Below are 21,754 nucleotides of genomic sequence, written 5' to 3'. Positions count from 1 at the left end.
ATGTGATTTTGATTTACATTTCCCCAGTGACCAAAAACATCCAGTATCTTTTCTTGTGCTTATTGGACATTTCGTTTTTGGAAAGACCTATTCAAGTCCTTTGCTCATTTTGAAATTAGATTATTTGTCTTTTTTATTACTGAGTTGTAGGAACTCTTTATACTAGATACAAGTGCCTTATCAGATATATTATTTCCAAAAATTTTCTCCCCATTCTGTGAGTTGTCTTTTTACTTTCTTGATGGTGACTTTGAAGCACAAAGGTTTTTAATTTTGATGCAGTCCATTTTGTATACTTTTTATTTTTGTTGCTTGTGTTTTTGGTGTCATATCTAAGAATCCTTTGCCAGATCGAAGGTCATGAAGATTTACTCCTGTGTTTTCTTCTAAGAGTTTTAAAATTTTAGCTCTTAGAGTTATATCTTTGATCCATTTTGGGTTAATTATTTTATATTATGTGAGGTCAGGGTCCAGTCTTTTTTTCAAATCATACATTTATTAATGAAAATATGGTAACACATTTACAGAAGGTTTGGAAAATACAGAACAAAGTTACATATAGTTCCACTTCCAGCTTCTTTTGTGTCTATCCTGCGGTCCCAGCACCATTTGTTGAAAAAAAGTCTTATTCCCCACATTGAGTCATCTTGGCACCCTTGTTGAAATCGCTTGATCAAAGATGTAGGAAGAACTTCCAGTTCTATTCCATTAACTTACATGTCTGTCCTTGTTCTGATTTTGTCAGATACTTTTTCTGTGAGATGGTCATGTGGTTTTTGTTTTTTATTTGATTGACACATGTTACATTGACTTTCAGATGTCGCACCAACCTTGCATTTTGGGAAAGTCCTACTTGGTCATGGTGTAGAAGAATCCTTTTCACATCTTGCTAGATTTTGTCTGCTAGTATTCTGTTGAGGATTTTTGCATCCATATTTATAAAAGATATTAGTCTAGTTTTCTTGGGATGTCTTCGTCTGATTTTGGTATCAGAGTAATACTGGCCTCATAAAATTAGTTTGGAAGTAATTGGTGAAGAACTGGTATTGATTCTTTAACATTTGATAGACTTGAGCAGTGAAGTCACCTGGACCCGGTATGTCAAATATCGTTTTTAATTCTTATTATAAGGTATCCTCCTCTTTCATAGATGAGAAACTGAGGCTCAGAAAGGTTAGTGGCAGAAGTGGAACTTGAATCCGGATTACCTTATGTCAGATACTAGGATGACAGAAATAGCTGGTTTACTGTGTACTTAGTTATGTGTTTCTAACTATACAGGGTACTTTAATAAAATACTCTCCTGCTACAGTCCCATTAGCAAGTGCTCGTTTAGTGGTCACTTGAACTTTATATGTCTTGTGCCCATTTCCAGGCAGAGAACCTGGCCCTGAAGGAGATTATGACTTGCCCCACTGAACCATGGCCAGGAGGTAAACGCTGTGCTTCGCACTCACAAAGCTGCCTATTCGCCAGCCCGCCCTGTTCGGTGCTCTTCTCTGTTGTGTGCGGTGTGAGCAGCCGTGCCACATGTGGGCAGCTGAGCCCAGATGAGGTTCGACCTCGGATGTGGATGGCCTGGCCCAGACCGTGCAGCACGGCCAGAGCCCTGGCCTTCCCCCTCTCTGCTCTGTCGCTAACCCTCTGCTCCATGGTTGGAGCAAAAGAACCTCTCACTCTGACTTCGTGTACTTGGGATGGAAATTTGTGTAGCATATGTCACTCTGTGATACAGAAGTGACTTTTAGAGGTATTTTAGTGCGTCAGACAGCCAGCAGCTTTGTGAGATGTTTCCCAGTGAAGACATTTAAAGCATATTTATGTTAATATCCATATTGTTGGTGAGATTAGATGGTATCCTGGCCTGTTTGAGCGAAGAGGAAAAACTGTCTCCATTTTTCAAGTTAGAGGGCTTCCTCACGTGTCTGTTCCCACTGACTGAATGGTGGCCCCCAAAGCTGACCCAGTGCCCGTGTGGGTGGAGGGGCTGGGTGGGTGGAGGACTTCCCAGACGGCGGTGAAGGCTGACCTGGGGGGTCAAGCGAGTGCTGTCTCAGCCTGGCAGCCAGTGTTCGGGAACTGCTGGGACACTGGGGCTGGAGCCTCCGCTGTCTGGACTCAGGCTGTCTGGGTGGCACCTGCTGGTACCTCTGCTCCCTTGTCCTGTGTTGTCCTGTCCGGGGCCCCCGTGTGGTTTCTGGGGTGGGTAGGGGCAGCCCCTGACTCTGCCACACGGGAGGAGCAGAGCTGGCTGTCTGGCTGCTCCTAACTAGGCTATCGGTCAGTTTTCCCTGCAGCCCCCCTCCCACATCAGCTTCCCTTCTGAGCGCTGGACCTGGCGTCCTTCTGTGAGCTGCTCCTCTGAGACTCCGCTGCGGGGAGAGCGCTCACTTCTCAGCCCCACGGCTCGTGGCCCCGTTCGCTCTCTGGGCCCCTTTCCAGTGTCCTTGCTTCTCTTCCGGCGTTTAGACCTGGGTTTATTCCTCTACTGTCGTTTTATTAGGACTCTGGGAAGGAGTGGAGAGAAATGCCATTTGTGAATTTCTTTTGTAAATTACCTCATCGTGTCCTTTGTATGATTTCTCATTGGGATTTTCATGTTTGAAATCTGTAAAATCGTTACTTAAGCGGGATCAACTCTTTGGCACACGGTGCAGTTCTCCCTTCCTCTGTGTTAACTGCACTTCTGAAACGCCTGCTGGAAGGTCATGGTGGGGATTCCAGCTTCTGTGACTTGTGTAGGTGGTCGGGGAGGGAAGTGGACCCTGAGACCAGCTGACTGTACGTTGGCTTTTGTATGGATGTGCTTTTCTTTAGGTTTCACCACCTTGTGGAAGCTGTCTTATCTTCTCCAGCTTGAGACGAATTCATTCTATTGCACAGATAGAGGGCCCCAGCCAAGTGGGAGGAAATAATTTGCTGTCTCCTCACCGAAGGCTTTGGGCATCTGCTCTTCCCAGTCAGCTGGGAAGGTCTGGCAGCAGCTGCGCTGAGGAACACGGGTGCTCACCAGCCTGCCAAGGCTTTGTTGCCTCAGCCCAGCCACATGCCCTGGGCTTCTGCGCTTAGCAGTGGGCCCAGAGCCATGAGGAAGGGAATTCAAGGGTGGGGGCTGGTGGTAATTAGCGGCCACCCCACGTGTGTCCCATTTGGCACGAGTGGACAGGTGTTATTTGCCCTCCTCTGTCCTTGGGGACAGGGGAACTAGTTTTCAGCTGAGTTGTGAAGGTTTGCCTGTGTTCCATCGTCTCTTGTGTTTTCCGAGGGCTCCTTCCTCCCTGGCCAGCATGAATGGAATGTCCTGTGTTAGCGGACAGGAAAATGATGCTGCAGAGCCCAGGAGACCTCAGTCAGGTGGGGGGGCGGCTGCTGCTCCTAAAGCCTGCACGCTTCCAGTGTTGGACAACCCAGGGGAAATTTGGGGTCTGAGATGACCGGTGAGGAAGCCGGGAACATCAGCTGGGTGTCACTTCCTGTCCCCAGGTGCTCTGGGTTACTTGGGAGGTGGCTGTGGGGAGCGATCAGCTCTGACAGACTGGTTTCCTTTCCCCTCCCTGAGTTTTTCTTTTCCTGTGCTCACTGCTGCTGCTGTGATTACCCCAGGCCTTTCTCCATCACAGCAGCTTCTTAGCCTGGCCCCTTTCTGCCTGATCAATCCAGTGTGCCAGTGGCACCCCTCTTGTCATCCAATTCATCTCCACTTTTCATGAAAACTTTTGCCTTGCTTTTTCTCTTCCTCACCCTGGCTTTGGCCCCATGATAGCAGAAGTATTCAGACTCCAGGTAACAGCACCAGAGATGTGATTCTCAGTTGCTCTGATTGTTCTGCTTGTGTTGGAAGCCTCTTGAAGGCAAGGGCGGTTTGTTTGTGTTGAATATCTCCACTGCTCGTAGCTGGTCTTGTGGAAACACTCGTGAGCAGATGCTGCTCTCAGACGGCAGAGTGCTGATGTCTGGGGAAAATGCTTAAAAATGGAAAAGTTACCTTGGCAGACTGAGGAAAAAGCCACAGTATCAGAATTTGGGGACGGTTCCTCAGCTTCAAATCAATTAAATGACTTCACTTTGGAGTTTTTCTTATCTATAAAGGGGTGGGGGTCATAGTGGATTGTCTTTCCATTCCCACCCAGCCCTAAAAGGCTAATTTCCCTCATTCTTTACCTTGATCTTTCTCTTAAAATTAAAACTAATGAGCTGTTTCTGGATCTCGAATTTGGAATTTTTCATTTCTTTGTAATTCTTTCCCTGACGCATTTCGCAGTTTTCTCTGAGTACGTGCTGCTAAAGGAAATTTGGATTTGCCATTTGGCCACCCTTTAGGAGAGCAGACAAAATGCTATACTGTTCTGTTTTTTTTTCCCTGACTTGTAGCTCTTCATTTGTAAAAGTAAACTTTCTCTCAGGGGCATGATTTTAACTTACTTTTTGTCCTCCCACAGACACGATGAGGCGAGTGGTACGACAGAGCAAGTTTCGGCATGTATTTGGGCAAGCGGTAAAAAATGACCAGTGTTACGATGACATTCGGGTTTCTCGAGTGACCTGGGACAGTTCCTTTTGCGCTGTCAATCCCAGATTCGTTGCCATAATCATAGAAGCGAGCGGGGGAGGAGCGTTCCTTGTACTCCCTTTGCACAAGGTAAGTCATCTGACTTTCCATCCTGTGAGATGACACCCTCCAGTAATCTCTGTTTAGCCTGTAATGGATTGATTTTGGAGATTGATAGTTCACTAAACATTGTGTGATTTCTGGGACCATTAGACTCTGATGTAATTGAAGTTAAGTTCCATACACTTTACTAACCACATCAGTTTTTCTCTGACACAGAATCAGTAAACAGAATGAACTCTGTTCTGGACGTGCCCTCTGTGGATAGGAAAGATTCTTAGAGTGATACTGTGAGTGTGGACAGGCACAGGAACTTAATGATTTGGTTAGTAATCATCTGCTTGCCTTTAAAGATTCCCAAAGTGCAACTTTAAAAGCAGTTATGTTTTTAAATGGGCAGAAATTGTAAAAGATTTATAAGAAGCTCTTGTGTATGTGTGTGTGTGTGAGTGATCATGAGGACTGAGACTTCTTGGTTTTGTTTTGTTTTTGAATGGTAAGTGGGATGAGAGCCCAAGAAAATGTCCCCAAACAATGCAGATTGCAAGTCTGTGCAGTAGTAAGTTTCAGCATAGGATCTAAACAGCGTTCACAAGTGGTAGAAATAAAGGCTCTCTACTGAAAGTGGTTCCATGTGATTTTCATCCTTGCTGGGCTTCTTAGTTCTACCTTCTCCTGACTTCATCCTTCCAGAGAATCCTCTCCAATATGGGGGAGCAGATAGGCGGTTTGTAACTTTCTGACTGTTCTTGAAAATTGAAGATGAGAGTCTGTGTAAGCTTTAACAGGAAATCCCAGAATTGCAAATAATGGGGGGTGGGCGGGCGGGAAACACTGTGAAGGGAGAGCCTGGAAAGAGTCATTTTCTGATTAGCTTTTGGGAGGAAAATAGGTTTGGTGAGTCCTGAGCCCTCGTGATAAGGACGCAGAGGCTGGGTCACGTCACAGCTGTTTCCACTCTGCTGGGAACAGTGGGTCTCCAGGAGCCCAAGCCATGCCTGTTAGGGGCCTGTCTCCTCATGATGGGCTGTGTGATTCTGAAATGGTTATAGTCTGTGAATTTCTGTCAAAGTTTGTTTCCCATTGTATTTTGGTGTTTTTTTTCTTAGGAAGACTCTTGCTGGGAAAGCTTCCAGTTTTCTTGGACTTTTCATTCTCTCAGATGCTCGTGACTAAACTTGTTTTATTTTAGCATCTGAACTGCACCTCGGTGACTGGATTGATGTGGTATTATACAACAGAACCATCTCACTACAGAAACAGGAGATGGATGCCTTTGGGGAACAAATCTGATATATGTCTCCAAACGTACTTTCTTATTGGCAAAGTTGTCTATCATTTTTTAAAGGAGACTCTTTTCATTAAATTGAAATTAAATTTTGTACTCAGATACATTTGCTTTTGTGGAGAAAGCATCTGCTTTGGTGGTGAATAATACATTCAGTTCAGTTCAGCCGCTCAGTCATGTCCAGGTCTTTGCAACCCCATCAACTGTAGCACCTCAGGCTTCCCTGTCCATCACCAACTCCCGGAGCTTGCTCAAACTCGTGTCCATTGAAGTTGGTGATGCCATCCATCTCATCCTCTGTCATCCCTTTCTCCTTCTGCCTTCAATCTTTCCCAGCAGAATAACACATTACACTATTACAACTGTACTTACCTGATTTTGTAGTGGGATTTGGAATCTAATGCCAGTTTTGCATTTGATCACCACGACTTTTTAGTTTATTTGTCCATCAAGAGCAAGGAGCACTTGAAAACTTGACTTTCAGTGGTGTCTTAACGGTGGCTAGCTGAGAAGATACCTCAGCTTGTTGACCAAGATCAGGCTCTGAGGCACCGTGGTCTCTCTTGAGTTTAAGAGCATAAATTTCAGACTTTGGGGTTTGGTTTTTTTTTTTTTTTTTTTTGCTTCAAAGAAATGGAACAAGCCAATTAAGCCCAAAATAAACTTCCGAGTGGCTAATCTACCTCTGAATTCAGACATTCCTCTTTAAGTCCCACATCCACAGAAGGTCTTGTGAGTCCACCTTAGCTTTCACCAACCATGGGAAGCTTAGGGTTCTGCTTATACCATGTAAGGGAGACTTGTGTGCAGGTCCAAAGCTGACTGGATCATGTGCTTTGGTTTTTAACATGAAGTGATCAATGCCTAATAAGTAGATTTTAGCATTTTGTTCTTTAAGCAACTGTGTAGGAATTAGGATAGAATAAGTTGCTTCAGAAATTATCATGTTTGAGCAAAGTGGTGGTTTTGGAGGAGCCTCCAGGGCCTATCTTTCCCAGGCTTATAATAGCATTCTGTGTGGCTTTGCTCCTTAAATATTAATTTGTGTTAGAGGAGGTGACATTGGCATGAACTAACCCCAGTGACACCCGTTGGAAATAAAGCCAGTACTTGGGGTTATCAAATTTTATAATCAGTGGGTTCACACATACTCTGGGATTTTTGTGTATTAAAGTGTGTGTGTTGCGCCCTTAGGATCAGTGTGGTGTTGAGGAAGGAACACGGGCCTGGGAGTCGGGGAGCCAGGGGCTCAGTGCTGGCTCGGTCACTGACTTCTGGTGGGGCGTGGATTCCTCACTCTGTCCTTCTGCTCTCCCATTTCTGTATCTGGAACGTGAAAGGCTCTGTAATATATGAAAATGATTTTCTGCTTTGGCAGTTCCAGATGATCTCGGAAGCATTTCTCGTCTCCCGTGGCACTCAGTGTTAATATAATTTCTCATTTTGCTACCCAGAATTCATCAAGGGAAATGCTGTTGTTCCTTTTTTTCCCTCCTTAGCACCAACACATAACTTTGCGAAGTAGATGCCTGCTTACTTCTGGTTGCTTTTCCACCAAAGGCAAGGCTGAGCCAAGCAAAGAAAAATAATCCGTGGCCCTGTAGACAGTCCTGTGTCTCAGGAGCTCTTGAAAGGCTCTGCTAGGATGGCAGGGCCTAGCCCAGAGCCCTGGAGTGTCAGGTAACACTCCTCTTTCTTTTCTTCCTAAGATCCTGTCCCTTAACTACTTACTACCTGTGCTGTTAGAAAATAGAGCTGTGTTCCACATTGTCAGGAAACCTACATTTCTGCCTGCTTTGTGGGGCCGACTGCCCCAGGATATCTATTTCCTTTTAATTTTGGTTTAATAGTATATATTTGAATGAGGATCATAAGTTTTACGTTTTCACAGGTTCATTGTTAGATGTGCACGTGTGATCAGTTGGTTTGATCGTCTATCATCTCTGTCCTCCAGGAGTGCTGTGTCTGCCTTTCATTGTGGTTAGTTTCCTGACACCCTCCCCCCACCCCCCGAAGATTGCTGGTACTGAGAAGTTTGTCTCCCCTTTAGAAGTGCAGCCTTGAAGGAGGAAAACACTGGGGACCCTGAATGCATGTTGAACCCTTGATCCTGAACAGGATTCTACCCTGGAAAAGAGATCCTGCAACTTCAGTGTCTTGGCAACTTTGAAATAGTTTTATAATGAGGGAAAGGAAAACCAAATTCCCGCATGCAGTATGAAGTGATGCTTGAAATGAAGGTTGCAGGAAATGATGCTCTGGGTGTGTGTTGGACTCCTGTGTGTGAAGATGGCAGTCTAGGATTGCTCTAAACATGAACTTAAGGAGATGTGTATGGTTTTAAATAAATACCTCAGAGATTTCTGGTAATGTGCGTCGCCCCCTGCTCCCCACCCCCCACGTCCTCCCCCCATGCCCTCTGTCACTGCAGTTTTTACCCCTGGTTATAGTCAGCCAGGCTGGTTTTTGGTGGTACCTTGGGGTTTTCTGTCCATATTTCTGTCTACACATATTGAATATGTGTGTATTGATCTTAAGATGTATTGTGACTCTGAAAGGCTCCCCATTTTAAAACATGGCCCCTGTGAGTTTCTCTTCTAAGTTAGTGTCAGCAGTAAATAAGACTTACTGTTGCAGCCTCATGAGGCTCGTGGTTAGATTCCAAGAGAATCATGGTCTCTGTCTTCCAGGACTTAGAATTAAAAATGGAAAGAGTATTAGAGACAAATACATTGACATGTACACAGCAAGATGTAAACTTTGGAATGAATATGTTTGTGTATTGGTTTGAATATGTTTGTGTATTGGTTTATGAGGTTTTTATCCAGAAGATTTTATAGGATTTTAAGGGGTCACTGCTGGGGGAATGTGGAAAGTACTGAGCCCTGAGGTGGGGCAATTTAGATTAGCACGCATGATTCAGGGTTTCTTCCATAATGCTTCCATCAAGCTGCGGCATGCTGTCCTGTCATGATTTCTCAAGGTGTGGCCTAGTACATTTTCTTATCCTTTGGTCTTTCAGAGGATGAATAATAGCAGTCTTGCTGAACAAAAGTCGGCTCTGTGGTTTTGGCCGTGGGGGTTTTGCCCACAACTGCACAAGCCGCCATGTCAGAAGCAGACAGGTTTCAGCCCCTGTGTGCTCTCCCACGCGGGCCTGAGCAAGCCTTCCCGAGTGGGAGGCACGCTCATGACGTGGGACCGAGGCATCCCCATCCCTGCCGTGAGCCACCGTGGCTCACACGAACACAGTGTTTGTGGGCAGGTGTGTGCGTGCACGTGTGTACACATGCATACTAAAGCCGCCGATCACAGAGAGCCTGGAAACCGTAACCTAAACAGGGGTTGAGGAAGTTGGTTAGAATTCTTTGCTCGCGATCTCTTACCCACTCAGGTGTAGGATGCAAATTGGAGGGCTCCTGTCTTCCTTCCTCCCTTGACAGTTCTTACTTTGGAGGATTGAAGTGATTGCCGATTTCTTCTTCCCAGTAATTGCATTGGAGAGCAGGTCTGCCCTCGGCCACGATGGGTTGGATGTGGCTGAGTCTTTGTTAGCCCGCTGGGTCTGTTTCCTTTCTCTTCTTGCTCCCCTGGTATAGCTGTGTGCTGCCTTCTCATACATCTTTATGTTTCTCCCATATATTTTGTGGGAATATTTGGGATCTTGCTTTATTTATGTCCGTGAACTATCTTTTCAACTCATTTGTAGCCCTTTACAACTAGAGTTTTGTGAAAGAATTCAGCCCTACAGAAATCATCTCAGTGAATATTTTCTTAGTTCTCTCAAGGAATGGACATTGCTAAGCCTTATAGATGCATAGGAAAGAAGTTAATCCACTACATAAGTAGCTGCCTTAGGGCATTAGGACTTAATTCATCCATGAACTCAGGTTAGCAAGGGCTGCTTAGAGTACTTTTCTGTCATATTTATTGAAGAAGAAATTTATTGAGGAAGAAATCTTCATTCATTGTAGTCAGTATTCTAAGTGCTGCTGCTTGATATTTAGTATCCAACTCAGAGTTTACTTCTGATTCACTGAGACAGTGGAAATCAAACTTTGGATTTCCTTAGCTGCTTGCCTCAGGCTGCATCATCACATTGTCAGGTATTTAGCCACGTAACAGAGAAAGGGAGGGTGATTGGAATGGTACACGCTTGATATCTTGTCACTTACTTGGATGGTGTGCACGCTGGATGGCTGTTGTATGGTGGGGTTCCCCGTCATCTCACCTTGCTTCACTGGTAGCAGCCTTCAGGATGGCCTCCAGGGGTCCTCACCTCCTTGTATCATGCCTTCATGTGGTTTCCTCCCACATTAAATAGGAGTGACCTTTGTCGCCACTAGGATATGGAGGAATTGATGGAGTGTGGTTTCTGAGATTAGGTCTTAAAAACATATTGACTTCCACTTTGTTTCTTTCGGAGCTGCCATGTTGTAAGCACCCTCAGCTTTATGGAGAGGTCCTTGGGACCACCTACCAGTAGCCAGCACTGACTTACCAACCACGTGAGTGTGCCATCTTGAAGGAGGATCCCTGCAGCCCTGGCTGACACCTTGACTTATGAAAACCCTCAGCTGGAACCACCCAGATAAGCTGCTTTTGAACTCCTGATCCCACAGAATCTTTGTGAGATGAGAAATATTTATTGTTTTAAGTAGCTAAATTTCAGGATGACTCATTAAGCAGTCCAAGACACTTGGAGAGCAAGATCAAACCAGACAATCCTAAAGGAAATCAGCCCAGAATATTCATTGGAAGGACTGATGCTGAAACTGAAGCTCCAATACTTTGGCCACTTAATATGAAGAGCCAGCTCATTGGAAAAGACCTAATGCTTGGAAAGACTGAGGGCAGGAGGAGAAGGGAGCGGCAGAGGATGAGATGGTTGGATGGCATTGTCGACTCAATGGACATAAGTTTGAGCAAACTCCAGGAGGTAGTGAAGGACAGGGAAGCCTAACATGTTGCAGTCCACAGGGTCGCAAAGACTTGGACACAACTGAGTGACTGAGAAACCACGATTAAGCAGTAATGATAACTAAACATTGTACAGTTGACGCTGGAACAACTAGGGTTACAGTCACAGACCCCCAGGCAGTTGAAAATACACATTTAAGGTTACAGTTGGTCTTCTGAATTCATGGTTCTGCATCTGCGGATTCAACCAACTGTGGATCTTATAGTACATATTCACTGAAAAAAAATTGTATCCTAAGTGGACCTGCATAGTTTAAACCCATGTTGTTCAAGGATCAGCTGTATTCTCAGAATATGATGCTTACTTGACTCATAATGTTAGATCACATAGTGCATAAATAAATAACTCAAAATAGCCTAAATGGCCTTTGTGTGCATGCTCAGTCACTTTAGTCACTTCTGACACTTTGTGACTCTACGGCCTGTAGCCTGCCAGGCTCCTCTGTCCATGGAGTTTCTCCAAGCAGAAATAATGGTGGGGGTTGCCCTGCTCTCCTCTGGGGGTCTTCCCAACCCAGCCACCGAACCCAGGTCTCTTACGAGGCTCAAAGACCTGTTGGGTAATTTTAGATACTCTTTCCACCTCTCCTTTTAAAAAATCTATGTAGATAAATACATATAGATATATAGCATTCTTTAATAAATCTTAAATGAATAATGAGGGGTTGTGTACAGTAGCAAGAGAAATTTATGTTAGATGGCCAGATACTTTTATCCTATGTTCTGTGATTTTGTCATACAACCTAAAAATGTGTTAGAAAAAAACAAAAAAACAAACAAAAATGTGTTATAAGGTTATAGTCTGCCTTATGTTTAACTCAAATTATGTTATTAATTTCAGGGGAAAGCTGTAATGTTAACATAGATGGTGGGACTAAAGGTGATCTTTATTTTCTCCTTTATAATTACCTGTACTTATTTCAAAATGTTTTATAATGAATTTATTACATGTAAATATTATTTTTAAAAGGCATTATCATTAATATTAACAAAGTGTATACGAAGAGCTAATTGTTTAAACTTTAATGAAAGCTAAATCAGTACTTTAGAAAAATTACATTAATTCATTCACATGCTTATTTATGAGACATTTGAACACCTGCTCTGTGCCAGAACGTGTGTTGGATTCTTGCTCTTAAAAAGGCTTTGCTAACAGTTGATGCTGATCTCTGCAATGGGGAGATATGTTTGTGCCTCAAGGGCTCTGACACAGCAATGGGAAATGAGTTCTCACTGAACCTCAGAAGTCAAGGAAGATGTCACAGAGAATAGATACAGTCTGTGAAAATAAAGTCTTCCAGGATAGAGTACTGGAAGGTGGGTTTCTCCTGGGTGTGGGAGCCAGAGGTGAAGCAGAAGAGCCCAGCCAGCTCACTAAACTCAGGAGTGAGAAGAGGGGCCCGGTCTCCGGGGAGCCCTGTCCCTCCTTCCTGCGTTGGAAGGACCTTTTCTCATGTTGGAGAAATGCAGTGTTTGATTGAGGGGGATTAGGAGGAGCTGTAGAACAGCCTTTTGGTAGAAAAATCTCACACTTCAGGGTTGTTTTTTCCTTTCACTTCCGGTGTAAATAGTGCAGAAGTGGTGTTTTCCTTCACCAATTTATGAGGGAAAACCAGAGTAAGCATTGCTCTGCATTTGAGGATTATTGTTAAAACTGGATCCATATAGCATCTTTGCACTGTTTCAGCTTCAGAAAGCAGTGGGGACTTCATGGCATATTCACGACAGCAAGAATGTGCTTGGCAGGTCCCCTTCACGTATCATGTCTTAGTTTCTGCATACAATGGGCTTGCTGTCATACACCTGTTCTACAGTTGCAAAAATTGAAGCTCAGACCGAGTGACTGCCCAGAGCTCCGAGTTCTTCCGTGGATTAGAACTTTGAGTCTCTATTTGATTTGTACATGTATATTTTTGATTAACATTTATTTTTTCCACTGAGGGTGAAAGATTTAAAAAAAAAAATAGAAACCATGGCTTAATTGACACTTAATCCTTTGCATTCTTGGGTTGGAAGGCTTAATAACAAAAAACACTAGCCTGTCAGGGCTGTGGTTCTGGCAGCTTGAGAATTGTCTCGAGGTTTGGAAAGTGCTTGGTCTCCGCCGCACTTCGTGCACAGACAGCGGCTGTGATGGAGTCGCAGCTCACATCATTGAGGGCTTCCTTTAAGTGCCAGGCGTCGTGCTGATAAGTGCCTTCTTTCATGAACTAGTTCAAAAGGAATGGCAGTCTCCCGATGGCGCTTTTCTCTGACCCCCAGTCACTGCCAGCACCTGCTGGATTTGCATTGGCTGTGACTCCCCCTGACTGTATGCCGCTGGCAGGCACTTTCAATTCTCACAAATAGTGGTGCCCCGTTTTGGAGAGGGCTGGTGATGCCGGTAGGCCTTTGTACAGATGTGGACGTTTGGCACAGGGTAGCTTTGGTATGACGGACCAGGGCTTCTGCTCAGGACCAGTGTCCTGATGTGTCCCGGGATGCGCATTCGCTGCCTCCTGAAGTGGATGCTGTCTGCTGCCCTGAGCACCTTAGCTGTCAATTGTTTGGACAACTGTGAAGAGCCAGGCGGCGGGGGCCGGGGGTGGCGGTGGCGGCGGGCACCAGGTGCAGAACAATGACTTCCAAATCGTGTCCCAAGCTGCCAGCCCCACGCACAGCCTCATTACCACATGAAGCGCCACAGAAGGACCTTTTCATTTTCTCCCAATGACTGTTCTCCATAGTCGTGCCGGGGGTGGGGGGCCAGGGGGGACACCCTCCTCACCCCGTTATTAACAATGGAGCACAAAGTCCTTGCAGAAGGAACTCACCATGTACCCAGGGGCTATTTTTGATTACAGCGAGTGGCTGTGTCTCAGAGTATGCCCTGGCAGATGACGGCCGCCCCCCCTCGTCCTCCGCCCTCCCCTGGAGATGAGCAGGCAGCCTGTCCTTTGTGCGTTTCCGTGGCTGGCCTCTGGCGCTGCTGCAGTTCACTGATATGTCCACGGCAGCCGGCCCGCAGGCCTGACAGGCTCTGACAGTGGTTTTTACCATATATGGCCATCAGAGCTCTGGGGCTGTCAGCCGGCCAGCATCGTTTCCTTCCTTTGCTTTGATTGGCTGCGCAGCGGGCTTGGAGAATGGTGGGATCTGGGAGTCTGTGGTGAGGGGAAGCCACTGAGTCAAGTGCAAAGAACGTTTAACTCTTTGCTGGCTTTCTGGAGTGTGTGAGCCCGGGCTGAGCACACAGGCAGTGCTGCTGGTAGAAGCCTCTGTATAAACGTGACGATGACCCCACGTCGGGCAGGCAGCGAGGGGCAGGTTTCTACGTACCAGTTACGCTACCGAAATAGACTCCAGGTGCCGTAGACAGATTCCTGCCGGCCCCGCTTGTCCAGAAGCCTCTTTGTAACCATATGTAGTAGACGTTCTGCTCTGGCCAAGTTGAATTCCACACTGACTGGGGGTGGGACCTGAGCTGAGTCCGGGCTGAGCCGGAGGGCAGTGATGAGCACGTGTTGGCCTTTTCGGAGGAGCGGGGGCTTGGGTTTCCTTTCTGGCTGAGCTGTAAGTCGGGAGTAAGTGATACAGGCTACTGAATTGGGTCTCTGCTCCGGTGCTCCTGCCTGTTTACAACCACTGCAGGATGTCAGCTGCCTTGGCCATGCAGCCCAAAGCATTTGCCTAAAGAAAGAAAGAGAAAAAGAGAGAGAGCTGTGATATTTTTCTGGTTTTCATCCCCACTTCAAGGAAGGGCGGGTTTCTGCTCTGAGGCTTGTGGGTAAACCAGTGCAGAGCTGGGATTGGAAGGGGTGGCACTGGGGCTTTTGCTCATTCTCGGAGGGTCCTGAGGGAGGAGCCCCCAGGGTCAGGGAGATGGCCCTCGGGCGGGGCTTCAGCCTCCAGGCTCTCTCCTTTCTGAGTGGGTGCTGGGTGCTTTGTGTTAGTTTCCTGTAGTTGCTCCTACGTTGATAGTTCTTTTACTCTCCAGCATTTCCTTTCAAGCTGAACTGTGTTTTGACTCATTTCTACCTCGTCGTGGGTTCCTAGTTTTTTTTGTTCTCAACCAGAGGTATCATATGAAATTATTTGTCTTCAGTGATGAGGTTTTTGCTTTATAAATTTTCTGTTAAGTCAAGAAGTTAGGAGATAGAGCCTCTCTGTTCGCTGTTGTATATTTAGGCGTGACAGAGCCAGGAAATGCCAACTCTTCCACCTTTCTGCTTTCTGATGATAAAATATCCAGTTTTACAGTAGCTGCTGTCAGATTCCTCATGGACTTTTAAAATGGTCTCCTCACTCTTCAACCCAGTTGTTAAAGAAGACCTGCAGTGCCAGAATAGTTTGCTTGGCATTTTCACTTGTGCCCATAGAGACTGTTCCCTTTTGCTTGCAGGCAGGTGAGGGCTCCCACACCGTGCCTGGCGGCTGTGGTGGCCGGCTTACTTTCCAGCACCTGGTAACCCAATCTGTGTGTGCTCTTCCTGAGCACCTCCTCTCACCTCCACCTTAAGGTTGGCGTTTCTTGTTCCCTTAAAGTAAAACCTCCTCAGAATGTTCCATGCCTGGGCCATGTATGAACTGTCATTCTTGGTGGCCACCTGTCTGCAGGCCCTGTGTCGTGTGCATTGGTCTTCCCGGTCAGCTGCTGGGCGCCTAGCCTTGCCCTGTGGACCACTCTCCCCTGCACCACCCCCTCACTCCCCCACCACCCCTATCAGTCACTGTAGCTCCTTCCTGTGGAGGAGCAGGGCCTAAAGAGATCTCAATAGAACACATATCCACATAAATAATGCTGCTCGAAGAAAAAGGAAGTTAAAAAAAGAGAAAAACCCACTTCAATAGATACCCTCTTTTGACTCCTTTGAACTCTCCACAGTGTGAATGGAGGTCTTATGCCCAGGCTCTGCAAACTTTTCCTTTGCGTCCGAGCACATGTTTGACTTACCATCCTCCTTGTGGAGAATGAGTTTTCAGGGAATTACTCCAAGGCCAGTGGTGAGGTGTGATCCGTGCCTCTGAAAAGATCTTCTGATATGTCGACAGTATGATAGTTACTGAACTTTGGACATGTCAAGTGATTTTGATCAGCATTTTTCCCTAAAATGAAAACCTGTATGAATATAAAATAGGGATGAACAGTTTGGAAACTTTGTTTCTTGAGCCAGGATATGGGGGGAAGCTGTTTGGGCCTTATATCTGAGGATGGTGTAACCAGTCTGGATAAGAAACTCAGATTATCATAATGGATTATAAAATGGCTGGATTATAAGAAGAGTGCAGATGAGAAGTTTGGAGGGAGGTCCTGGGAGCTGCCTGTACCGCACTGGCTGAGGGAGACCGCTGAGCAAGCAGGCAGAACCCACTGCCTCGGAACAGCTTGCGTTTCTATGAATCCAGAGTGTACACTAGAAGGACATACCCTCAGCATCTTCAAACGGAATATCTGATTTGAATGATAGAACTAACACGTGTCACTTTTTGACACCATGGGAGTTTTATGTTTGTTTGTTTGTTTTTAACTTTACGGAAACATGTTGGTCGTGAGAAAGAAGAAGCCTGCCGGGTAAAGTGTCGTGTGGCTTTTACAGAAGTCGCTTTTGGAAGTAACCAGTAATTATCAGATTGAGCCTTCTTGGCACCAGTTTGGTAGCATCTTCAATTTAATATTGAGCGAGCTATTGTATAGATTGAAAGCAGTTACCATGTCAGGCAGTCTGTCTTAAATGAAGAAACAGTCATCCTAAATGATTAATGCAAAGGTCTTATGGAAGCGTTCCAGAGTTGTATTTTGAGACTTAGGGAGGGTGAAATGTCTGCACCTGTAAAATACACCCTTAGCTTTCTTGAAAATACATCCCAGAGTGGAACTCCTTCATCGAGATGTCTGTGACAGGAGTTTTGTGTGTGTCTGTTTTGTGTGTATCCGAAGTGCTCTGATTGCATGGCAGTGTCTTCAGTGAATGCGATGGGTACACTTCCTAAACATGGATTCTTTTTTGAAAGATATGACAGGTAAGGTCGGGAAGATCCTCTGGAGAAGGGAATGGGAATCCATTCCAGTATTCTTGCCTGGGGAATCCCATGAATGGAGGAGCCTGGCAGGCTACAGTCCGTGGGGTTGCAAAGAGTCGGACACGATTGAGCAAGTAACACTCCACTCCATGGCACATAAGTAAGATACATTATTAGATGTAAATGGAAGCAGTTGTGGTTTCCTATTCGGCTAATGGGAAATATCTTTGCAATTAGAAATATTTTGAGGAGTTATGTTGAACTTTCTATGCCTAAGGAGGAATGTTTTTGCCAACTTATTTAAAATTGCAAGCATTCCTTCCTAGAGCAGTTTTACAAAGATGTATTTACTGATGCTTAAATTTTGATTTTTCACACCCCCCCCCCCCCACCAAAAGAAAAGAAAACCTATAGTAGGAAAGTGTTCCCTAACTCTGTGGCTCTAGTGAAGCGTCAGTCTCCAGGAGCTGTGCTGAGGCTTGTAGCCACTTTGAAATGTTTGAGGACTTTTCCCAAACCCAGAGTAAATGATAGCGCCAGTGTCCTGGTGGTTCTCAACTACCAGGAGTGCTGGCTGGAACCTGTTGGAACCGTCAGCCTCAGCCTGGGCCACCACGTGGAAACTGCTGTCGCAGCTCTGCCTGGTGGCAGCCACACTGCCATTTCGGAGCTACATTTCCCTGGGGCTCATATTGCTGGGTCTCCGGTGGGCCACTGAATCCTTTAGATAATAATGGTCTGTAAGCCAGTTCCCTGACCTGTCTCACTGATGTGTCCCGCACATGTGTGCAGTGGGGTCTGAGCCAGAGCCTTTGGGAACCTTGGTGTTGGTCATTTTCGCCACTTGCTGACTTGCTGGTAATTCTCTTCTCTTGGAGTTTTAGCTGGAGAGGTGCAATAGCAGTTGTCCTATGGCCTGTGATGGGAATAACTAGTAAGTATCAATACACTTAAACAGTTATTTAAAGCAGTAAATTTACATCTGACTGGTTAGTCTCAGCTAAGCTTTGGATTCCATGCTAGCAAAGTAGTAATATTCTAGATGATGTAACTGAGGTGACGCATCCTTAATGAAACAGTGGACTGATTTGTTAGTAAATGAAATTATTCTATATATAAGCCTTGGGAAATTGATGAGTAGTTCTTAAATCACTGTTTAGCCAGAGATGATACTTTAAAAGCTGTTATTAAGTTCTTATCAGTCTTCCTTCCATCCTCTGCGTTCATTTAAATTTGCTGCTTAGATGTGCAGGTAAGCCATGTTGTCACCATGACTTGCAGTCATGTCTTTCTGAATGGCCCTTCACAATCTAGAATTAGACATGGATTCCTCAGTTTATTCACTGGATGATAAATGAGGATGTGTCATGATTATGAATGAGAAGTGCATTCTCATTAGATCCCAGCGCAGAAGGACTTTCAGAAATGATATGCCCTCATCTTTACCATATAAGGCCGTATTGTATGGTTTCCTTCGGTTTCCATGGACTTGAGCTCTCAGTAATTTGTAATTGCCCAGCTCCGCCCTTTTAAAGATACATACTCATGGGTGAAATATATTGTTGTGCTCTGGGTTTGATTTTATTGCGGGTAAGAAACTCTTTGGAGGTGCAAGCCCTTGGAATCAAGGTAGCTGACGCTTGACCGTGTGTGGAGAGCATCCTGTATGTAAAACCATCAGTGCACATTGAAAACGGCAGTGTTCCTCACGCGTTCTGCCTTGTGTTCCTTTATCACTACCAGACACTGAGTCGATTCCCTTCCTGCCGTGCTGTAGGAGGATATGACTTTCCCTGCTTTATTTGTTGTAAGCATTTAGGGCGATGTTATAACCAGAGGAAGCAGCTGTTTGCAGGGTATCATTTTTGATTAACTTTGGGTTTCTGATGACCAGCTGCCAATAATTTCCACATTACTCTTGTGCCTTTTTCACAAGCTCATGGCATAGTGGAAATTATCTTTCCCTGTAGAAACCTTGTCGGATTGTCAGTGATATTTTCGATCTCTGCTTCTTGGCTTTCTCTGTTGCTATTTCTTTGTCTAGAAAGTGGGAATAACAGAGTTGCTATATCATGCAGGTAGTTGTGATGATGCAGATAAAAGATCTTCATACAGTTCTTAGCATGTAATGTAAGTCTTCTGAAACCACTAGTGATTTTTATTACTGATTTTTTTAATAGAAAGGAGGGAAATAAGTGACACTTGTCCTTTATATGACATCCAAGTCCCTGTGAAAATGTTGGGCCCTTTAGTACTTTTATGCTGTAGACTTGTTGGGGCTGAGTTGAGAATGCAGAAATGCTTCTTAGTATTCTCAGGTACCTTACTTGACTGAAGAATACTGGTAAGTAGCTATTAACTTTTGCCCTGGGTTGTGTAATTTTAACCTAAAAAAGAAAAGTTATTCAGTAAACTTCTGAGTATATAAGAACAACTAGTTCCCTGGTGGCTCAACCAGTAAAGAGTTAGCCTGCAGTGCTGGAGACCTGGGTTCAATCCCTGCATCAGGAAGATCCCCTGGAGGAGGACATGGCAACCCACTCCAGTATTCTTGCCTGGAGAATCCCATGGACAGAGGAGCCTGGGGGGCTACAGTTCATGGGGTCGCAAAGAGTCGGACAGGACTGAGCAACTGAGCACGCACAGCACAGCGTTAATGTACCCCCAGCTTCCCCTTGTTGCTGTATACCTAAGCAGAAGCTCTTCTTAGCCCAGATTGAAAAAAATTATTTGGTGTCCTTAGCTTTTGAGAGCTTAGTGACTGTACTCCACCATTAAGAATGCCACAAGTGGTTTGCCGGGGAGAGCCCCAGAATGCAGAGACCCTGAGATCAAATAAAACAATTCAGGTAGAAAAGCTTTCTAAAGTTAAAGATTTTTTAAAAATGTAAATTAGTAGCAATGCATTAATGTGTTTCTCAACTTTATTATATTTTAATTATTTTTAAAATTAGGAAGCAAGTCATACATAATAAAACACTCCTATACTCACAAGATTAAACAGATGTTAAAATTTTGCCATGTTTGTTTCATATCTCTGTTTTTTTTTGAAAAACAGTAAAGCATAACAGATGTAGCTGAAACGCCATTCCCCTTTCCATCTTTTCTTCTTCCCCAGAGGTAATCATCTTCTCAAAGTTGGTGTGTATCATATGTTTGTACTTTTATTACATGTACATATATCTGTAACATAGACTATTATTTTCTATGTGTTAAACTTGTATGTAAGTGATGTTTATTCTTTTACCAAAGGGCAGTTAAATTGCTTCTGCTTTTTTCACTGTTTCCAACAGTGCTGCCATGAATACCCTTCTTGTGCAAAATATGGGACAGATCATGTAGAAGTGGTATTGCTGAGGAGTGGGCACCTTCCATTCCAGTTGTTTCCAGATTGCTTTCAAAGGAATTACGGCAGGATAGTCTCCTGGGCGCAGTTTCTATGAGTGCCCCTTTCCCAACATCTTTGCTAGCACTTGTATTTAGGTTTCTCAATTCTTGCCAGTTTTAATAGGGGTCAGATATTATTACCTTATTGTTTTAATTTGCAGTCCCCCGATTACCAGTGAGATGGAGTGCTTTCCACACATCTGTTGGCTTTTCAGGCTTCCTTCCCTATGGATCCCTGTTCCTGTCATTTGCCCCTTATTCTATTAAAGTGTTGTTGATTTTGTCAGATATACATTTTATGTATACATGCATATAATAGTGTACCAATACAGATGTAAATATTAAATCTTCTTAAATAAATAAATCTTCTCCCATTCTGCAACTTATCTTTTTACTTATGTTTTTTGAGAACAACCCACACTGCTGAATTTAGTTTAACATTTTCCCCCCATTTTGGGGGATGTTTGCATCAATATTTATGTCCTGTAGGTTTCCTTCATGTCAGGTGGTACATTCCTTAGGTAGTGGGTTCAGCAGTGTGCCTTGATTTTCTATTCTCTGGGAATGTTGGTTGGAGGTAAGTTCTTCCTTGAATGTTGGTTAAAACTCATCTGTACAACCATCCAGGTCTGTTACATTTGGAATTTACTAACTGGTTGGTTTTGAGTGGGCAGTGATATATGGAGTTTACAGTACTGGTTCTTTTATGGTTCTCGGTCTCTCTAGGTTTCCTGTTTATTGAAAAACTTTTGATACATCACATATTTTCTAGGAGATGGCTTATTTTGTCTGGAATTTTAAGATTTGTTTTAGCTATATTCCACAAGTTTTGATATGGCATGTATTTACTGACCAGTTTTAACCTTTTTCTTATACTTTCGCTTTTCTTTTTTTAACCTTTTTCTGTTGGCCAGTTTTGATTTTCTATCTGAATTATTTAGTAATTCAGATGCATTGGAGATTTTTGGTTTATATTTTTCTGTTAATTTTAAATTGTTTTGCATTGTACTCAGAACATGCACTTTAGGATATTGATTCCTTGGTAGTTTTGGGGTTTACTTTGCGGTATCCTAATTGGTTATTTTAAAAATAAATATTTAATGTGTGCTTGGAAATGATGTTAATGTGTGCCTTGTCTTACCTCTACTGCAGTTACTCATAATTACTACTGTTCTATACAGTCAATGCCCATTTACACTGGTCACGTTTACCAGTTTTTTTGCTCACTGCTTGATTTGGGATCCCAGATCTTTCTTTTGGTTAACTTTTTTTTTTTCCTGAAATAAGTCCTTGAACTTAATTCTTTGAAATTAACTTTGAAATTCTTTGAAATAAGTCCAAGAACTTAATTCTTTGCGTAAGAGTCTTTAAATGGTAAGTTTTCAGTATCTTTTTGTTTAAAATGCCCTTTTTTTTGGCCGTCCATCACTTTGGAATGATAGTGTGTCTGGGTATAGAATGCACGGGAGGTTGTTGTTCTTAGCATTTCC

The 21,754-nt window shown here is 44.2% G+C and overlaps 1 protein-coding gene across 2 annotated transcripts in view; it reads left to right on the top strand.

The window, feature by feature from the left end:
• The window catches only part of CORO1C (coronin 1C), a 75,563-nt gene that overhangs the window by 22,724 nt on the left and 31,085 nt on the right, over positions 1 to 21,754 (top strand). For both annotated transcript variants that reach the window (XM_065904100.1, XM_065904101.1), the window contains exon 2: positions 4,440 to 4,639. In XM_065904100.1, the coding sequence (XP_065760172.1) occupies positions 4,445 to 4,639 (195 nt within the window). In that variant the 5' untranslated portion in view covers positions 4,440 to 4,444. The remainder of the gene's footprint in view (positions 1 to 4,439; positions 4,640 to 21,754) is intronic.

This window comes from Muntiacus reevesi, chromosome 13 (assembly GCF_963930625.1).
Source record: "Muntiacus reevesi chromosome 13, mMunRee1.1, whole genome shotgun sequence".
NCBI lineage: Eukaryota > Metazoa > Chordata > Mammalia > Artiodactyla > Cervidae > Muntiacus > Muntiacus reevesi.
Note: the sequence above shows the minus strand (reverse complement) of the source record. Positions and strands in the feature narration are given on the sequence as shown.